The sequence below is a fragment of the Cryptotermes secundus genome, unplaced genomic scaffold, assembly GCF_002891405.2.
Source record: "Cryptotermes secundus unplaced genomic scaffold, Csec_1.0 scaffold446, whole genome shotgun sequence".
Lineage (NCBI taxonomy): Eukaryota > Metazoa > Arthropoda > Insecta > Blattodea > Kalotermitidae > Cryptotermes > Cryptotermes secundus.
In genome coordinates this window covers 789,782-809,757 of record NW_019731271.1, presented here as the reverse complement: position 1 = coordinate 809,757, position 19,976 = coordinate 789,782, and the positions used below count along the sequence as shown (strand labels likewise).

Below are 19,976 nucleotides of genomic sequence, written 5' to 3'. Positions count from 1 at the left end.
GACTTGTATAAGTTATCTTACCAAGGGCCCTAATAGTCTGTGATTTTTGGCCTGTGGAGCTGAAGATCCTTGATTTGAGACCTACTGAATCTAGTATTAATTATTCAAACTGCTTCCCAAATTTCTTGCTTCTGACAAAGTAAAAGTTTGCGTGTATCTCCACTGTGATTGGGTCCCACATTCAGCTATACATCCCCACTTTACTGTGATCCTTTCATCAAAAGCAAAATGAAAATTTACCCACTGGGATCTGTCACTGTGGATTCATGCCTTTGTTGTAGCCTGTAGATAGAGGCAGATGAAGGTGTTCAAGGGCCATATGTGAAAACATAAATTACAACATGCCAGGTACATATTTAATTTATAGGATTTCTGTTGAACTGTGGGGTTAAGAGCTCAAGTTTCATACCAAAACCTTGCACAAGAACTGGGAATTCTGAGCTTGTTGTGTTGATCTTGACAATAGAGAACCTACATAAAATATAGAAAAATCATGTTGTTACTGTTTTGGCCATGATGGGGCAACACCGATGATTCTGTTGGTGCGTGCCAAAGAAGTAAACATCACATACTTTTCTAGTTTAAATAAATATATACTTTTATTTATTTTGAAATTCAGTAATTACAGTTTGATTTTTAGTAGAAGTGAGCCACGACCAGGTGAAATTATTAGAGGGTGAACTACAGATGTTACATGATGAAGTAGAGCGTCTAAATGGGGAGGATGCTCAGAAGAAAGAACAAATGAAGCAGTTGTATGAAACTTTCAGCAAAGAGAAGAGTGAACTGAAGAGAAGTCTAGAAAATGTAAGTGCTTAGAAACTGAGTGCTATTATTGTTAGAATTCTTAAAAATTCTTATAGTGACAGTTATTTGAAAATTGTTGAAATATGTAACTATGAGCCTTTCCTCTAACTTTGATTACCCATAGTACAATATGATACCAAGGTTAAAATAGCAAAGTGAGTTCAGCAATATTTCTTCTACTCTGAAATGATTACTACAGAGATGTGAAAATTAAAGAATAATTTGCCATTGTCATTACTGTTAATTCAACCAAAGAGTTAAATGTTTTCTTAAATTTGCATAAATTCATCTGTTTGCAACCAACTGCTAATTTGGAGCCATCCTTTTCAGTCTGATATCCTGCCCACTATTTGCTGTTTGCTCACAAGTACATGTCATCCATATTCTGCTCACGGTTTGCTGCATGCTCACATGTCCCATCCACATTCCACCCAGAATTCAGTTCATGTGCACACTTGAGAATGAACGGATCGGTTTGTATCAGACTTGAGTAACACATGAGGAAGTCTAATCAAACCAGTACTTATGTACATACCAATATATGCAACTTTTTGACATTATGTACATCAGCAGTGATCGTGAATGAGGCATTTCATTTAACTGTAAAACACTTGATATGGCAGTAGCACATAAACAGTACATGATCCATTGGTGTTTATTTGTCCTACCACACGACACATTTATGTGACCACATTCATGATGAAAGTAACTCTCTTTACAAGACCTGACTGTGTTTTGCTCTTATGCCATCAGTATACAACACTGGTTACTGTTCACTCCTCATTTTTCTCTATTGGCACTGCATTTTTCAGCCTAACTGGCTATCTTCAGGTGTACAGGTTGTTGAGATGAACTCTGCTGATTACTATAAAGCTGTTTTGTTTCTCTTATATAGTTGCCTCAGATTACTTCTGGTTACGTGGGTTAACCATCTATTTTATTTAGGTGTCTTGATTTGCATTTGTTTGCCATGTGGTGTAGTTTGGTATGTTGGCTGTGGCTCTTTTGAATATACATGCTGGGACAGTGACAGTGGCCTTTATTTTACAAGGTGCCTGGGTAGGGTCCATACCATCTGTAGTTAGATCAGAATCTAAACAGTTACCACCATGAAAATCTCAAAACGTATGGCTTTTTTGTACTTCATAAATTAGAAATGAGCGGGAGTGCAAACTTGGAATACCCGAGAAACTTGTTCGTTGGTTGATTTAATGCACAGAACATGGACAAACAGTAGTCATTGTATTTCCAGTCTACAGAGTCATGAATATGATTTTATTTATTACTTTTATTCCAAAGTATGCAAATTTTGCCACATTTTCAAAAGAGTTGTTAGAAAATGTTACATTAGGGCTTCCTATAGATGACAGAGATAAAATTTCATCATAGAATAGCCAGTAAACATGTACAGATCATCAGTGCAATTCAGAGATAAAGGGAACAGTTTTTCCCCAAAAATACAGAAATATGAAATTACACATATAATTGGCTGTGTCATCTGCAAAAAGTCGAAGACTGTTGAATGACCTCAGAGGTTTGGCAACACCACCAACAAGGAAACTGAAGGCATGGAAGATAGTTAAACCAGACTCAGGATGTGGAACAAACCAGTAGGATCCATATGGCACAGTTGATGACTTTCTTCTATACTGATGTGGATACCAATGTGTTTCGTGTACTAACATGATTGTTAAGGGCTGCGCCATAGCTCAAGCAGTTAGTCGCTGGCTTCCCACCATGGTGGCCGAGGTTCAATCCCGGGTCTGGTCAGGTGGGATTTGTGGTGGACAAAGTGGCTGTGTGGCAGGTTTTCTCTGAGTACTTCGGTTTCCCCTGCCAATCATCATTCCACCAATTGCTCCATAATCACCTCGCCTATCATCTGGGGCTGGTTCAATAGGCCAGAAGTGGAGATTGATTCCTGGAAGCTAACTGTTTACAAAACACAGTTTCCATGGGTACAGAATCTGAAAGTTGGAAACACTTAGAAAACCAAACTCTCGCTTGGGAATTAACACATGGATTCTGAGACAACTCATTCATGAAGAAAAGTAATGGAACCCTTGGAGGCGGTGACTTCTATGCTGGCCACAAGGCAGTTATAGAAGGCTGTGCATTTTTTAATTTAACAGTAGTAGGGATCAGTCCAAGTATAGATTTGAATTCAGACAGGAGTGAAGTTCAATGTGTGAGCTGTTATAATTGACTGTAATTGTAGAAAAGTGTCAGTAAACCCAATCATCAAATTGAGAACCCATTATTGTTATTAGTCACAAATCCTTACACGTGACAGTACCTAGCTAATTCTTCAAATAGTACAGGATTTAAACTTTCATCCTTCTTTCCTTCCAGGAAACAAGACAGTTCCAGCAGATGAGATCTGGGCTGATATTGTTATCCTCAGAGGCTTATGAATTGAATGTCCTAAGGATGAGACTGTCAGAAGAGGTTCGAATGTTCCAGTCTGATGTGTTTAACATGCTGCAGGAAGATACATGGATTGCAGTACAGAAGGTTGTGATGAATTATGTTGAGTCAGAAATAGCAGCCACTAAACGGGAAAATTCTGAACTTCTTGGAGAAATGAATGAAATGAATCAGGTATAAACATGCATTTATATCTATTCATTTCTTTCTTGAAATAATTAAGATAAAGATGAAAAGTCACTTGGGAAATTAAAGTTCACAAGTTGGCCATGTTATAGGCCAACTATTATAAGGTAGGGATGTGTTGATGTTATCAACATTTGTACTTTCTATGTACATGGTATTGTGAATTATTTTGTTTGGTATTTTATTTTAAGGGTTATTTTTTTCATTTGTATTGAACTGTGTTTATCTTTCTTCTACAAAGTTTGTATTAATTTAGGTTATGTGTTGTAGGTTTTAAAGCATCGTGGTGAAACTGTTTCAAAATTGAATGAACTGAACAGTGAACTAGAGCACAGATTGAAAGAAACAAACAGCAAGCTTGAAGCAACTGAAAAGGACTTAAAAGTTAAACTTTCAGAGTTAGAAATAAAAGGTAAAGCATTATGTGATTTGGAAATGGATCTTGCCAAAGTAACAAAAGCTCAGCAGGAAGATATGCATATGAAAGATGAAACTATTTTCACATTAGAGAAAGAGATTGTGAAATTTATGGAATGTCAGCATGAATTGGAAACAAAGACATCAGCACTGGAAGCTAAGGAGGAAAGAATACACAATCTTGAAGCAGAACTGGCTAAACAAGTTGACACACTGCAGGAGCTAAAATCTAAGGACAAAATAATAACTGACTTAGAAGAACAGATAAGAAATCTGAAAGTTGTGAACAAAGCTGGAGACAGGGAAGAGGATGGATGTAGTACTGAAGATTGTGAAATGAAAGTGAAGTTGCTTAAAGATGAGATATCAACACTCAAAGGAAAGCTTCAGGTGTTGGAACATGAGATTGAAGAAATGCGCAAAGAAAATGGTATGATATTAAGGAATATATTAGTGTCTAAATATTAAGTCTGAGGGAGTTTCCCATGCTTAGTAACATATACTGTCCTCTGCAGTCAAATGAATGCATGGAAATCAGCCTTACCCTGTGCAAATTACTATAACATTATTGTACACCATACTGCTTTCACACGATATTACAGGATATACTGGCTGTAAGCTGCAGTCAGACTTTGTTCCTAAGACTCACTATGTAATAGCTTCTTGAAAATATGTTTGAAATTAGATTAAGTATCATGTTTGTAGTACCTAGAATTACCGAGTTCTTGTACCTTCTCCGTCATCCTGACTATGAACGAAGCCCAAAAACTCAGTGATCCTGAGTGTTACATACCATCATCAGAACTATTTAGAATCAACTATGTTAGTATCTTCCTCAAGATATATGCTGTTCCCAGTATCGGGATCTTCTGCAGTTCTGTCACTGAGTGCCACCCAGAAATATATTTTGAATAGTAAATCTTTATATTTCAAAATATTGTCATGTGTTGGGTATATGTCACGTGACAAGTAACTTCATGCCTTATTTGATATAGTGAATATATTGCACTCTTGCTCTTACACTTATACAGTTTACAGTTTTACGACTACTGCCATCTGCAGTATCACACTTACTGCTGCCATTCACTAGATAACAGTTGACTTCAACCCACCCAGGCGAATGCTAGACTGCAATTAGCTGGTTACTCTCTCTCTAGTAACTGGTTCACTAATCACTCACTCTCTCCACATACTGCTCAGCCGGCTTTCTATACTGTTCGCTGTTGCCTTGTTTTACAGTGGTGTCCCCTCTTACATCACAGTGGGAAGTGCTGTTACATCACTGCAGGGGAGGGGGGTGCGGAGTGTTTACTGGCCTGTTACCCTAGCAGTGGCAATGCTCCGATGTTACGTCACTGCTGGCAGGGGAGGGGGTGTCCTGCATAGCACAAATACGTCACAATATCTTTTTAGCTGATTTCTTTAGGACATTTTTAACAGTTTATATAGAAACATTGATCAGTGAACTTGTTTATATTCTGTCTCATAGTGTGATGTCAGGTTTGTTAAGTTGCATGAAAATTTGTAGCCAGGAGGATTAAAGAGATCTAATCTGTATTGCTAAATGAGAAGAAATGATTGTGGTTTATGATTTAATTATTTTCCTTCAGGTGATGTGCCAAGTGAAGTGATGAGTAGCAGTACTATTAGTAGGGCAGAAGAGAATGCTAGACTGAAGGATTTGGAGGAGACATTTGAAGAACGTTACACCAAGGTAAAATATCACATCACTTGCAGACTAAAGTGAGAAAGGGTAGAGAAAATGTATGGTAAAATTGTCTTAGAAGTCCATATAAATTTAGTCCAGGAGAGAAACAGTATAAGTAATAAACAATTTGCAAACAGTTAATTACTTGTAGCGATTAAGAAAAGGTTAGTTACATGGGAGTTTATATTTTACATGTATGTGTTATATATTGTGTTGCTCTTCTGTGTGTAATAATAGTAAGACTAGTTTATTACAGCTTCGCGCTGTTGCTGTTCGGCTGAAAAAGAGGGTGTCTGAATTGACAGCACAGCAGACACATCTAGAGATGGAAAAGAAAAAGCTGGTCTCTGACAAGTCTGAGCTTCAGGCCAAAGTAGCTCAGCTTTCAGCTCATGCAAAAAACTTGCAGGTCAGTGTTGCAGTCAGAAGAAGGTTTGACAAATCCAGACACCAGGTCATGTATAATGTCATAGGTTAGTGACTATACATGGTTAGGACTGAAAACTGAATTTCTTTGGATGCTCATTATTCTTTGACTGCAGATAATTACAACACTTTTCCTTCTTTTCACAATTTACAAATAACTGCAGCACATTTCAAGTCCCCCAGTCTGGTGTCTTTTCACGCTTTACAAATAACTACGGCACATTTCAAGTGCCCCAGTCTGGTGTGTCTTCATGTACTCTGCTTGAGTATGGCCTTCTATAATGGGGACGCTCCAAAATGTTTCTGTGCTCGACAGCCCCCACCACATTCAGTCATATGGGTTGAGTAAATTGCTTCTGGCCCTAGACAACACAGTCATTCTTGGTTCCAGGTCCTGCAGGACTCATGACCTTACTTTGCTGTGTCATGACTCTGGGAGTCATGCAGCTACCACCTTCTTCTCGGTTGGTCAGTTGGTTAAATTGCTGCTGGCTCTCTGCAACACAGTCATTCTTGGCTTCAGGTCTTGCTGAGATATGTGATTAAGATTTTTGTTCTCTTCTAGACATGTCTGTGTTTAGCAGTGGGGTCTTCTTGATGAGGGAAGGAGTTGATCTCTCTGTGTAGGTGCTATGCTTAGATATGTAGCTTCAGCATGAGCTCACTGGCTGTCTGACTTAAATGCTAAATTGTGACTGGCCCTTGCCAGGGCAGTGATTCTTGGTTCCAATCCCACAGGACTCGTGACGATATTTTACCATTCTCCGGTCTTGCTAGCTCTCTTTATATAGCTTATCAGTGATGGATTAGAAAATGCTGCCTCCATCAGTTTCTGTACTGTTGTGCACGAATTTTTTGCTGAGGGAAGGTGTTTTAACAAGCTGTTGCTGTGAATGCCTTTGTGACAGTCCTGTGATTACAGAATTCTTACGTATAGGGTGTCATGTCACAGTATTAACATATATTCAGGCATATGAATTTACATAATCCATGTAGTCTGGTCATTTTGCAGTGACAGACACAGCTTCATGCTTAAGTTTTTGATAGTTCAGTGCTTTCTGCATAGAAAAATAAAAGAAGCATGTTATGGTATCTAGAATGCAGTACAGCTGATTGCAGCTCTGCTGGTTGTATGTATCGATATGCAAAGAAAGCCACTGAGTGAGAACATAATACTATAGTAATGGACAATGGGAAATGTTCATGTACTCGTATAGCATAAAATAATGGTTCATGGCGTCATTGTGTTAATGTTCCTTGTGAGAGCCCCATGATTCAAGGAATTCATAGTGTTTAGATTAGCATTTAGATTGCTCCTTCATCTCTGGCTCTTAATCTGTGTGCAGTCTCTGTTTCCATTTTGGAGGGTGCTGACCCCTCCACATTGTCTAGTCACTCATGTTTCAAATCCTGAAAGAAGACATGACTGTTTGCTTCATGATTTCCAGCCTGATGGTTTTTCTGAAGATCCTGCCTAATGTCCTCTCCTTCCTCAGATGTAGTTGCTTCTTTAAGTCTTGGTCCTTTATTCTTTTGATGCCTTCTAGTTTTGCCCAACATCTCTTCCCAAATGTCTGTCCTTTCTGTGTTCTTGGTACAACCTTGTCCTTGCCTTGTCCCTTACACTGTACAGGAATGGCATGGTTGGCCATCCCTTTGCAGGTGGTGGCGAACTTTTTTTGACCCATTGTTGCCCTGACTTGCTGGAGACTGATTTCCAGCAGGGTATTACAGGTTGTGTTTTCACTGTAAGAGTTTTATGGGGATGCACATGTGTAAAAGAAAGTCTTATTGTGCTGCAGATGTGGTATTTATACACAAGAGGATAATTTGAAACATTCAGTTAATATTGTTACCACTTTTCAAAATATGAGGTTTTTGTTCTAAGTGGCTATAGGCTGAATGACTGAGGGGTTGAAGTTTGAGTCCTTCTAGGGTCAAGATTTATCTTCTCTCCATGTCATCCAGATGGTTCTAAAGCCCATCCAGCTCCTCTCCAATGGGTAAGGGGGGCTCTTTCCCAAGGATAGGTTTGCCAGGGCATGAAGCTGACCATATATCTCCAACTAGTACCAAGGTTAAGAATAGAAGGAGCCATATACATTCATTCCCCTTTACATCTTCATGGTGCAGTGCTTGGTTAATTAAACACTGGGCAGAAGAGCACATTATTGCACTTGAAACTATTCTGCCAGCTGTATAGCGTGCTGCAACATAAGTTTTGTTTCCAGATATTTCACAACAAAAAACAATTGAAGCCAAAAGTAGGAAATTAGGTCTTGGGTTTAACAGATCTGTAGATTAAAGAATTGAAATTTAGCATACTGTTGAAAAGTGTAAATGCAGTGAATAATGACTAACATACAGATGACTTGCTTATTTGCACTAAAAATGATATGATTAATCAATAAATCTGCAAAGTCCTTTGGGGTTTGTTTTAACAGAATTTCATTACTTCATTATGTATGTACAGGGATTCTTCACTTTGATTTGACAGTATTTTTGATTATGCCATTTTTTTTTTAATTTGGAACATTTTTACATTTCTGCAAGACAGATTCATTCTGAACCGTTGGCTTTGTTAGTATGCAGTTATAAATATATCCTATTTATTAGAAATTTTTTTTGTTTTTAATTATGTCACTTTCAGACAATGCACCTGGAATATGATCGTTTACAAGATGATATGGAAAAACAGAAATTGGAAGTTAAAGAATTCGCCAAGGCTTTGGAACTTGCTGTAAATGAATCTGCAACCCTTAAAGTGCAACTGTTGGAATGTCAGGAAGAAAAAGAATGCAAATTAAAGGACTTGGAGGCATGTGTGAAGGATAAACAGAGACTGGAGTTAGCAAATAAGGAACTGTCATCACATATCCACTCCTTAAAAAAAGAAAAAGAAGCAGAGAATATAGCAAGGAAAGAAAATGAAAAAGAACTGAAGAGACTTGAGGAAGAATTAAAAGCAAGTGAGAAGAGGCTGACAGAAGAAGTTGACCACCATAAAAACACTCAGGAACAACTGGATGTTTCAAGACAGGAATGCAAGAAGCACAGTGTTCTTAGTCTGGAGATGGAGGATTATGAGGTATGATACATTTGGACTGTTTGTTACACTGGCTATTCAGTTACTTCATTTCTGGTGTTAACATAGCCTTGCATAAGATGTGGTAGAATTGTTGTGAAGAGTTAAACCAAGAGGGATGAGTAGAGTGGTTGTGGCCTGTTTCTAAATACTTCTCTTACATTCATAGTGATTGGGCAAAATCACAAAAACTGCAGACAAGATAGCTGTTTCTCAGCAAATATTTGAACAAGTTACTTTCTAAGATGCATTACTGAATCAACTACCAGGTAGTGGAACATGCTAATACAAAAATTTGCTAATACTAGGTCTATGAAGCGACTATCTTCAAAACTCATTTCCTTAATATCTGTATGTTTAATCATAACCTTCCATCAACTTCTCAGTATTCCAAATGACCGTTTTATATGTGTTTGTTTCTCATTGAAGGTCCCAGTGTGAAGGCCGGATTTTATGGCCCACCCCTTACACACACATACACATAGATTTTTCTTCCCCACCAAAATTTCATATGCATTCCAATCTCCATCATCCTGGTAACATGCCCAATTCATGTAACTTATATTTTATTCTCCAGACAGTATTGGGTGCTTCATAACTTGTACTCTTATCCAAGTATAATTAGAATGATCAAGTCAAGGAGGATGAGGTGGGCAGGTCATGTAGCACGAATGGGGGAGACAAGGAATGCGTATAGGATATTGGTGGGAAAGCCAGAAGGAAACAGACCACAGGGAAGACAAAGGCGTAGGTGGGTGGACAGTATTAGAATGGATCTTAGAGAGACAGGATGGGATGGTGTGGATTGGATAGATCTGGCTCAGGATAGGGATCAGTGGAGGGCTCGTGTGAACATGGTGATGAACCTTCGGGTTCCATAAAAGGCTGGGAAATTCTTGAGTAGCTGCAGAATTGGCGGCTCCTCAAGAAGGGCTCAGCTCCATGAGTAAGTAAGTAAGACAGTATCGGGTGACTAGTCTAAATCATGAAGTTTGTCATTTTGTAATAACCTAAACTGCTCACTTCATCCTCCATAGGAAATAACACACAAATTACAGGTATTCCCAGACATACTCTAATAGTTCTGTTCCCAAGAATGGGTGTGTAGTGTTTTTGTTACTCCTTTGGTTTTGCTGCCTTTAATTTTCATTGAAAAATATGTACTTCATATAACTTCACTCAAATTCGATTTAGCTCTGATTGCTGTCTGCTTCTTGCTGGTTTCTTGCATGGCAGACTCTTCAAACCTGATAATGTAGATAGTATGGTCCTCCGAAACACTGGTTGACTTTCACTGGATTACACGGTGTCACATCACAGAAGACAGAACTCTTTGTTTTCCTTGTATTCCTTGAAATATTGACCACATTGGAAAATATTCCAAATGAAAGTGGATATTAATGAAATCTGTAATTGGTCACCACTTTTTGTACAGTGAACCCTTTTTAAAGAAATCAATTTCGTTTTTAGCTTAATGTAAAATAGGTGTTGTATTGAACCAATACAAACCAACATTTAGTTGAATTAGCAACTTTCAATTTAAACCCTCCATAGTTTCAGAGGTAAAGCATAAGACATGACCTTCCCATTGTGTTCATTTTGTGTTCTTTTTCATAAGATTATCTACAAATTAAATGTTTCAGAATCAGGTAGGAATGATACTTTTCCTCTTGTTATCGTGTTATGTAACATTTGAACCTTTGCCCTTTGTTAAGAGATCAGTGGCTGATTTGACACAGCAGTTGGTATCACAAAAGTCAAAGGTGAAAGAACTGGACAGTCACTTAGAGACACAGCAGGATATTAATAGAGGACTTCAGGAACAGATTTCATTGTTGGAACAAAGAATACAGTCAGAAGAAGCTAGATCAAAGGAAGTCAAGGTTTGTTGCATGATAAATATTTTATTTCAGTCATTCATTGTAGTAAAACATGTGCACTTAGTGAAATTGTTGTACCTGTGCAGAAAATAAATTTTTGGAAACTGGATATTGCATTATGAATATATGTAATAGGAATGTTATGTATGATTTAGGAACAATTGAATGCATCAAGAAGAAGACTGTTGGAAGTTGAGGCTCTGGCACTTGAACGTGAAGCTATGATTTCTGAACTTTTGTCACAGATTGAACAGCATAAGGGTAAAAGTGAAAATCTTGTACTGCAGTTATCAGAACTGGCAGCTGAGAAGCAGAGGCTGGTTGAATGTGGACAGAATCAACAGGATAATCTTAACAGACAAGTATTTCTAAAAAAATATCTTTCTTACTTAATATATACATGTTGATATTAATTCAGCTCATGAGTGTTAAACTGTGTGGAATGTGGGCAGTGTCACTGACAGTTCATAGCTTTCTGCTGCTTTCACCTTCAGGGACAGGGTGTATAGAGAGAATGAGTTTCTTTGTACATCATGTCAGAGTCACAATATGTAATGTGTATAAAAATAATACAATGCTGGTTCCAAATTTGTGGTAATTTTATATTTTACACCTTCTTTTAACTTCTTCGTAAGCTACACACTCCTACCATATTATCCGATTTATAAATTGCAATGATCCAGCATTCTCTTGCAACAGAAGTATTGAGCTAATACAGAATACTAATGTTTAGATTCAGGTCTCTCTATCGCCATAACATTTGTATTTCCCCTGGCCTCCTGAAAACATTCACAATTAACACTTTGCGGACCGACAATTTAAATATTTAAATCACCCTGCGGACCAGCATTTTTATACCTACTACCCTAACTTGTACACTGTTCACTTTAAAAAATTAATATAAAATCTCCTAATTAATTTTATGAATTAAAATTTTTTTAAAACATTTACCAATGCTTCTAGAAGTGCTTGAGGGTGTGATATTTCTCGAAACATTCCCCTCTGTGAAGTGGCATTACACAAAACTTGCAAATGTAGGCAGTTCTACTCCTTTTCTTGTGAATTGCGCAAACACAGCATTGCCTAGAAGGCTGCTTCCCCTTGAAATGTTCACTCTTCACAATTTTCATGAGGGTATGTTTCCGCATATCACTCGAGAGTCGCCCAGGGGGGTCAAAATGAGGCCTGCGTGGGGTGGGGGTAGACGGCCCCGGTCGTAGTAAGACTGTGTCTGCCGCCACCGTGTGGTCTGTAGCCCAGGCTTTTACCACATTCAGCAGAAATTCCTTGTATTTCAATTTTGAATGAGGGTTTAGATTTTTGAAAACCAAAAATGAATTGAAAATGGCACAATTTATAAGCCACAGGGCAACTTTCTTTTTCCACTTTAGTGTTTTCCGAGGAAGAGAATAATAGGCCAAGTACTGATCGGCTCTGTCAACTCCCTTCATGAACATATTATACTCGGAAATGCAAACAGGCTTCTTTGCGTGTCCATGTCTCCTTTGAACATCAACCATTCTCAAATTGTGAATTGTGGAAATCATATTCACAACACGAGTATCCCTCCAGGACTGAAGAAGAATATCCCCCTTCCTCCTGAATGTAGTTTCACCACATTTCAGGGATTTACATTCCTCTTTCAGATCTGGAGGAAGGCCTCTGTTCACCCTAATTGTTCCACAAACACATACTTTTCTTGAAAATAGGCATTCTGCAGTTGCCACACTGTTATAATAATCGTCTTGATAAACATGGTAATTTTGATTAAGATAGGGTTCCAAAATGGAAAGAATAGTTTCTTGTAATTTCTTTCCTTCACCAGAATAAATTTCTAAATTTCCAATATAGCCTGAAGTGCTTTCAGTAACTACACGAACAAGTAGGCCATACTTTGTAAGTTTCCCAGGATTATATGTTCGCGTATGAAGCCTTCCCCTCCAAGGAATCACAGATTCGTCCAAAGACAGTTGTTGGTTTGGCTTATAAACTGTCTGAAATTTCTGAATGAAAAAGTTCAATAAGGGCTGAATTTTGAAAAGCCTGCTTGTTGATTGTGGTTGCAGTTCGTTATCATTGAAATGCAAACACCACCAAATTTGCTCAAATCTCCTCATTAGTTTGCTGAAAATTGGAATTTCTAAAAATTGATCTGTTGACCAATACTCTTTCAGATTATCCCTCCTTGTATGGCCCATTAGAAAGATAATTGCAAAAAATTTTCTCATTTCTGCTGAAGTGACATCCACCCACTTCAGCGCCTTATAACTTCTGTCATAATGTTCACGGTGTTGGAGATAGTATCTGTTAGTTTCCTGACATAGCATGTCAAAGAAACTATCTCCAAAAAACAGTTCCGCTACTTCAGACACTTGCGTTGGGTCTGATGGAATTTGCTTCAACCTTGGATTTCCAGTAAACTGTCCCAAAGCAGGTGTTTTGTCTACTTTTCCCCATGTGGCTGTCCCCGCAATGTTGCTACCTGCACATTCGTCGGAGCTACGGTCATTTTCACTTTCACTGTCTGTGGTCACAATTTTTTATTCGCCCCTGCCACACTCACTATCAGATTGTGAGTCGCTGTCACTAGCAGAAAGGGACGTCAGATAGCTCATCGGAGAAGAAGTCAGATATTTCTTGTTCTCCAAGAAATCGCTTGGGTGTCAACCGCTTTGGTCTTTGATCCATATTGAACTACTGACTGACAGCTTGCTACGTAAAGCTTGAAGAAATAAAGGCATTTGTTTTCCTTTGCAGGGGCATAGAGTTACAGCGAGGTATAGTAACTGATTGGTCAGCAGACATTCCAGAGCCTTATAACGCAGCTGCAAGCAGCTACGTGCTAGCTAGGTGGAGCCAGAGAGATGTATAGTGTGTTGCAACTTATCGTGTTCTAAAAACCTGTTAACACGCGAATGGTCTGCCATGTTTAAAAGTGAAAAACCTTTTAAAGGGTGTGCGGTCTGCAAAGTGTTAAGTAGAAACAAAAGAAAGTTTTTATTGAGTTTAGACTGCATTGAGGTCAAGTTTATTTTAATCTTTTAATGTATATTACAATACGAATTTAATGTATATATTACACAATTTCTGGATATTTAGTTTTCCTTTAATATTGCACCTGTTGTGTTACTGTCTCACCATCTGTAACCACTTATGCTCTGGTGATCAGTGCCTTTGTTCACTCATTACTTCACAGCATCACCACTGGTCACAGTACTGCATTTACTCACTTCATCTCCAGTCCGCTGCTCTGCATTGCACTGAATGGTGTTCAGCCGCTATGCACTCAACTGAAAACTAAAGTTTCAACTCTCCTCTGCATACGCCTTTTATAGGCACATTGCCCCAAAGGAACCCTCTTGAATGTGTGTGACAACCTTGTCTTCCTTATCAGCCAGTTGGTTTCCCCAAATATTCCAGAATTTCAAAGTGATGCATATGTAGGCTAAGCAATACAAGCCCTTGTGGTTCCTTACAGAATGGTGGTATAAGTATCTTGATAGAATGAGTTTCATGCAGGCCAGGTGATGGTCCCACCGTTCTTAGTTCTGCAACACTATGTAATAAAATGAAGTAGTGAAGTCTCAGAATTGTTTGTTTGTTCATTTACTGTAGGCTTATAGTTTTGACTTCTCATCAGTTTGAACAAATATCAATAAATAGTGAATAATGTGAACAGTGAATTTAATGTTTGTTTGCAGTAATGGATGAGGTCATTGTAGTCTTAATTATCCCTTCTTCTTAACACCCCTGTTAAGTACAGTCTTGTTAAAGAAGAAAAGTAATGTAAAAGTTAATTTTTATGTTTGGGTCTTTTGTGGTTAGCAGGTTTTATGTATTGTCGCGTATCGGGCGTATGTCGCGACAAATAACTTCACGCCGTATTTTATATAGCGAATTTTATTTCACATTCGCACTTACAATCACCCAAATTACAGATTTACGATTACTGCTATCTGCAGTATCACAATTAGTACACTCCAAATGCCACAATACAATTGACTGGTTGCTGGCTAACTCGGAACTAACTCGGAGGTAGCTCGAGGACTCACTCGGTGGTAGCTCCAGGACTCACTGACTGACTCAGTACAACTGACTGTGAATAGCCTTCGCTGCTCCTTATGTAGCCTTGATCGGACAATACGGAAAACGGCCACGTAATAGGCACCCTTGTTGCCTGGCGCTGTGTTGCTAGTAACCGCTGTTACTACTGTAACAATCCTGTTGCGTCACCGTTACGTTACCGTGCGGAGGAGGGGGAGGGGAGCGCTGACTCACCTGTCGCGTCACTGCTGGTGGGGGGGTTCTCCTTTGCGCAACATGTCACAGTATTTTCTGTTATATAGCATACACAGGTTTATTGTTCTCTTGTGTCATTTATTTATGTCTCCTGTTTCATAGGTACATGTACTAGAACAACATGTGTCTCGATTGAAAGAAAATTTGGTAGAACGTGAAGCAGAGTTAGGAGACCTAAGGGCTGAATTTACAAATTACAAGGTCAGAGCACAGAGTGTGCTTCGACAGAAAGCTCGTCCAGATGATGGATCATCAAGTTTGAGTCGAGAGGATCACACAGAAGAAGTGGCGCAGCTGAAGCAAACAGCAGAAATTCTGAAAAGTAAACTGGAAGATGTAAGGTAAACACTTGCCTTAAATTTTTTTAACACTTTGCCATGACTTTTGAGTGCATCATGGCAATGAATTTAATCCTCTTCTTGCCACAACACTTCAAAAACCTCTGCCTAATTTGTTGTTCCTGATCTTAGTGCTGAAAAGCATTTATGTCTTCTCCCACCCTCTCTCCTTTTATTTTACAATTTTGTTAGTACTTCATGTCATATAGCATTGAATGGTAGGATGATTGATAATTAAAGAACAAGAAAAAGTTTCAAAGAAAGTGGACATGGTCTAATTGACATCTGTCTTGGCATTTTCATGAGGTTTCTGAGGAAAACCTCAGTCAGGACAGCCAGTGTCCCAGTCAACATTCAAATTGTGCACCTCCAAAATACATGTTTAGGGCATTATGACTACACCATCCTGCTCACCATCTTCGTCTGCCTATTGAAGGTTCATCACTATGTCTGGAAGCACCCACCATGGATCCTGTCATGAGTCTCTTTCAGTCCATCCCCTCATGTCTGTTCCTTTTAGATATATTGTCACATATTGGGGTGACTACAGACAAGTTTTTGGATTGGTTATTGGATTTATTGACCACTTATACCCACAACTTGGAACTACAAGTAATTACAGTGTTGTTGCTAATCTCCTTTGCAAATCACTAGAGCACACACTGAAAGTCTTTTCCAACCTGCAGTGTCTTCATTAATGGTTTCTTGGTAATGGTTTCTAAAGCAGGGAATCTTCAGTTTCTGTGCTCATGCTATTGCCGGCTGTCTACTCTCCCACAAACTGAACTGTGCTCCAAACTGTCCTGCTTATAACACTTCAGCACAGACCATGTAGAAACACCCTGCTTTCATTGTTGTAGTCCAACTGTTGCATTGTTAAGAATCTGCTGCCTAGCATTGGGTACATGTTTACTGAGCCATTTTTCAGAAGCAATTGCTGTTTACAGAGTCACTACTTAGCAACAGGTCTATAGGCCATGATATTTTAATATTCTCCTCCCATCTACAGCTTGGTGTTCAGACTAGTTTTTCACAAAAATTTAATTTGCATTTTTCTCCTTTCTTCCTTGTGTTATGCGCTCCATTTTTATCATCTTCAGTGATATCTTCATGCTTGTAATGCAGGAAGTTGCGTTGCTTCCAAAAATGACTTTGCCTGCATTTTTCTTTTGAGCAGAAATAGTAGCATTGTTAGCCAATGAATTTTTGTCTGCAGTTCTGAATTGTGAGAATGTGTGGAACTTTTTTCTGTTCCTCCTTTATGAAAAGAATTAGTACTGAGACACACCAATGGGAATGATCAAAAGTTGCTTACATATACTTCCTCAATGGTTGTGCACTGGGCAGTAGGAGAGCCAGGTCAAGCTGGATGGTCCACACTCTCCCTTTTGTACGTGGTCCACCATTGCTTAGCTTGGCCATGTCAGGATACAGGTGCATCTTGATAGCCATGTTTCCTCCCTAACTTAGTTACCAAAATTTGTCAATGTAGGCATGTGATTTTAAATTACCATTATTTAAGTACGAGTAATATTTGAGGTTTTCATGGTGGTGACTATGAAGGAAGCAGTTTTCTGGGATGTGGCACCATGTAGATATTGCATTAACCGACATTTTGGAGGAATGTATCGCCTCCATCTTCAGGGTAGCGGAAAAAAGAAGAAAATTCACGAGCAAGGAACCAGCGTGAGAAGGTGCTGGTTTCTTGCTCGTGAATTTTCTTCTTTTTTCTGCTACCCTGAAGATGGAGGCGATACATTCCTCCAAAATGTCGGTTAACGCAATATCTACATGGCGCCACATCCAAGAAGACTGCTTTCTACCATTATTTAAGATTAAATAATGAACAATTCCACACATGTTTTATTCTGAGTGACCTGTGACAAATTAATTGCATAACATTCTCATTGTTATGAGTCATTGGCATAGAAGAATGAAGGCAAACCAAGCTGAACAGCACCAACACTTTAACTGGGTGCTTGTGAAATCCTTAGAGTTGCTTGAAGGTAGGATATTTGCTTGTTGAGTTACTGTACTGAAAGATGTTGAGATAATTTTCTACCCCTTTATATTCATTGTCAATAGTTGTAGTACAGTGAAGTATCAGTAAAATTAATGTTGATTTTATGAGCATTTCAATTATAGAAAGTATTTTTCACTTCTGATTCAGCTGTCTGTATAAATTACCAATTTAAAAGAATAAAAGTTGAGTTCCTTTGATGGATATTCATGGTCATTGTAATCAAATCAGAATATGGATATTATTCAAGAAAACATTAAATGTTGCTGATGTGATGCCTGAGAATTCTGAAATGTGTGAATCTACTTTGCATTCGATGAGAAATCAGGGGAACAGAACTAATGTTAAGTTCTCATATTCAGAGAACTATCAGAACTGTAATTGTAATGTATAAAATTGTTTCATTCCAGGATGAAACAGAGAAACAAAATAAGAACGGTACCAGTGTATAGTATAGTAATAATGTAAACAGAAAGACATACTGTTTGCCCAGTACAGATCAGTATTTAATTTCATATTCTGGAGAAAATAAATTTAGCTATAATCTGGCTGCTTGAAGCATACACGTGGCAAGACATACAAAAAACTTGTTTACACTGTTTATAAATGCATTTAAAAGTTGACAGTTTAAAAATGTCTTTATTTTTTAATTATTAGTATGCTCCATTTTTTGGTTTCATATAAATGTATATTTTCAGTTCCAAGTTGCAAAGCCTCATGGTAGAAAACAGTGCACTTCAAGAAGACCAAGCACGAGTATTACAAAGGTATCAGGAATTGTCAGATACAGTGCAGGATCTAAGAAATCAGAATTCACAACTCCATACACAGCTGCAGGAAGCCAAAATAGAGCATCGTGAAGCCTTGAGGAGTCAGAAACTACAGGCTGAAACTTTAAACCAGTGCTACAAGGTAATGCGGATCAAGTGAAATTTCCTATAACTTGTAATTACAATATGCTTTAGTTAAAGGTACTGTACCGATTCAGTCTTAACACATGTATAATACAGCAGCACTGATACATATAACTCTTGCAGTCCCCTGAGGTGTGAGATAGCCCTGACTAGGCAACTTATTGTCATAGCCTCGGTTAACATTTCGGAAACTTCAGTACTGAATTTCTATGAACATGTTCAAAAGGGCAGAATGTGATTATAAAGAAGTTCATCTCATATGTTGTTCTAAATATGTGTAATTTAGTGAAATGTTTATTTTCTGGAAATATTTCTAAATTCTAAAGCCAATTTTAACTAGTGTGATGGAAACTTTGGTCAGGAGCCCTCAGAAGTCAACACATTGTGAGTGCCGGGAATTACGGATGCTTCAGTCAAGTGTCTTTGTACAAAAGGATACTGGCTCCATGCCCTGTATATATATGTAGTTTTGTATTGGAAATATTTGTGTCATGTAGTGTGTCACCCGAAAACAAGACACTGTGTGATGATCTGAGCTCTTAACCTTTAACGTATGGACTTTTAAATTGCTGGGAACCCTCTGCGGCTGGAATTTAAATCACCCTAATTAATTAACATTGCAAACTTTCAATAAAAACTACATATTTTCCATTCTATGCAACATAGAAATACGAACTAAAAACAACCTGAAAGACAATAAAATTTTCTACATCTACACAAAAGAGCAATTTTTACAAACGAAAATTAACTGTGATTATTTTGTCATGACATGCAAAATATAATCTTTATTATATTATGAAATTCCAGAGGACTTACCTGTAGTTTTTTTTTTTTTCCCAATTTTGAGACTTGGTGATACTGTATAGTATCACACTATATACAACAATATTTTGTTCAAACTGTACGTGAGTTTGAACTGTGTCACTTCACAGTTTACGATACCTCACAGTCTGTCTCGCATGCCACTTCTCGAAGCAGTCCGTGACACACAGCGCAACATCACACTTTTTGCCATAGAAAATGGTGCTCCTGCTTTTCTTATTTAGTGAAACACACGAAAACGTCTGCATTTCTCTTTGGTTGGTCAGTGTTGTGAATATTTCACCTCCAGTCGACTCAGTTGGGCCCGAGATAACCTTGGCCTCCCCCGAGAAACGCCACTGACCGTGATATTCACCTTGTGTGATTGAAGAATCATCTTTGGGGGTAGGGGGCTTCCAGGAAAATTGAATAAACTATGTTGATTGACAAAGTGACACTCTCACCTGTTAGTAATACTTGCAAAATAGTGATACAAAGTAATTATAATACTAGTCAAAAAGATTGCCAGTCCGACATTGATATCAAAAGTCACAATGATGAAGATGCCCTTTACTCACAAAGTAATACTGGCTCAGTAGGTTTATACCTCTTCCAAGACACAAAATAAAAATGATATACAAAGAAATATATGACAGTCTGACACTGAC

The 19,976-nt window shown here is 38.2% G+C and overlaps 1 protein-coding gene across 2 annotated transcripts in view; it reads left to right on the top strand.

Annotated features, from left to right (window-relative positions):
* Positions 1–19,976, top strand: part of LOC111866817 (GRIP and coiled-coil domain-containing protein 2) — a 37,782-nt gene that overhangs the window by 5,864 nt on the left and 11,942 nt on the right. The window contains exons 5-14 of one of the 2 annotated variants that reach the window (XM_023856106.2): positions 644–807; positions 3,160–3,408; positions 3,691–4,267; positions 5,448–5,551; positions 5,802–5,954; positions 8,622–9,059; positions 10,772–10,939; positions 11,092–11,298; positions 15,338–15,576; positions 18,292–18,505. In XM_023856106.2, the coding sequence (XP_023711874.1) occupies positions 644–807; positions 3,160–3,408; positions 3,691–4,267; positions 5,448–5,551; positions 5,802–5,954; positions 8,622–9,059; positions 10,772–10,939; positions 11,092–11,298; positions 15,338–15,576; positions 18,292–18,505 (2,513 nt within the window). Of the gene's footprint in view, positions 1–640; positions 808–3,159; positions 3,409–3,690; positions 4,268–5,447; positions 5,552–5,801; positions 5,955–8,621; positions 9,060–10,771; positions 10,940–11,091; positions 11,299–15,337; positions 15,577–18,291; positions 18,506–19,976 lie in introns of both variants that reach the window. The other variant, XM_023856105.2, reaches the window with a different exon arrangement.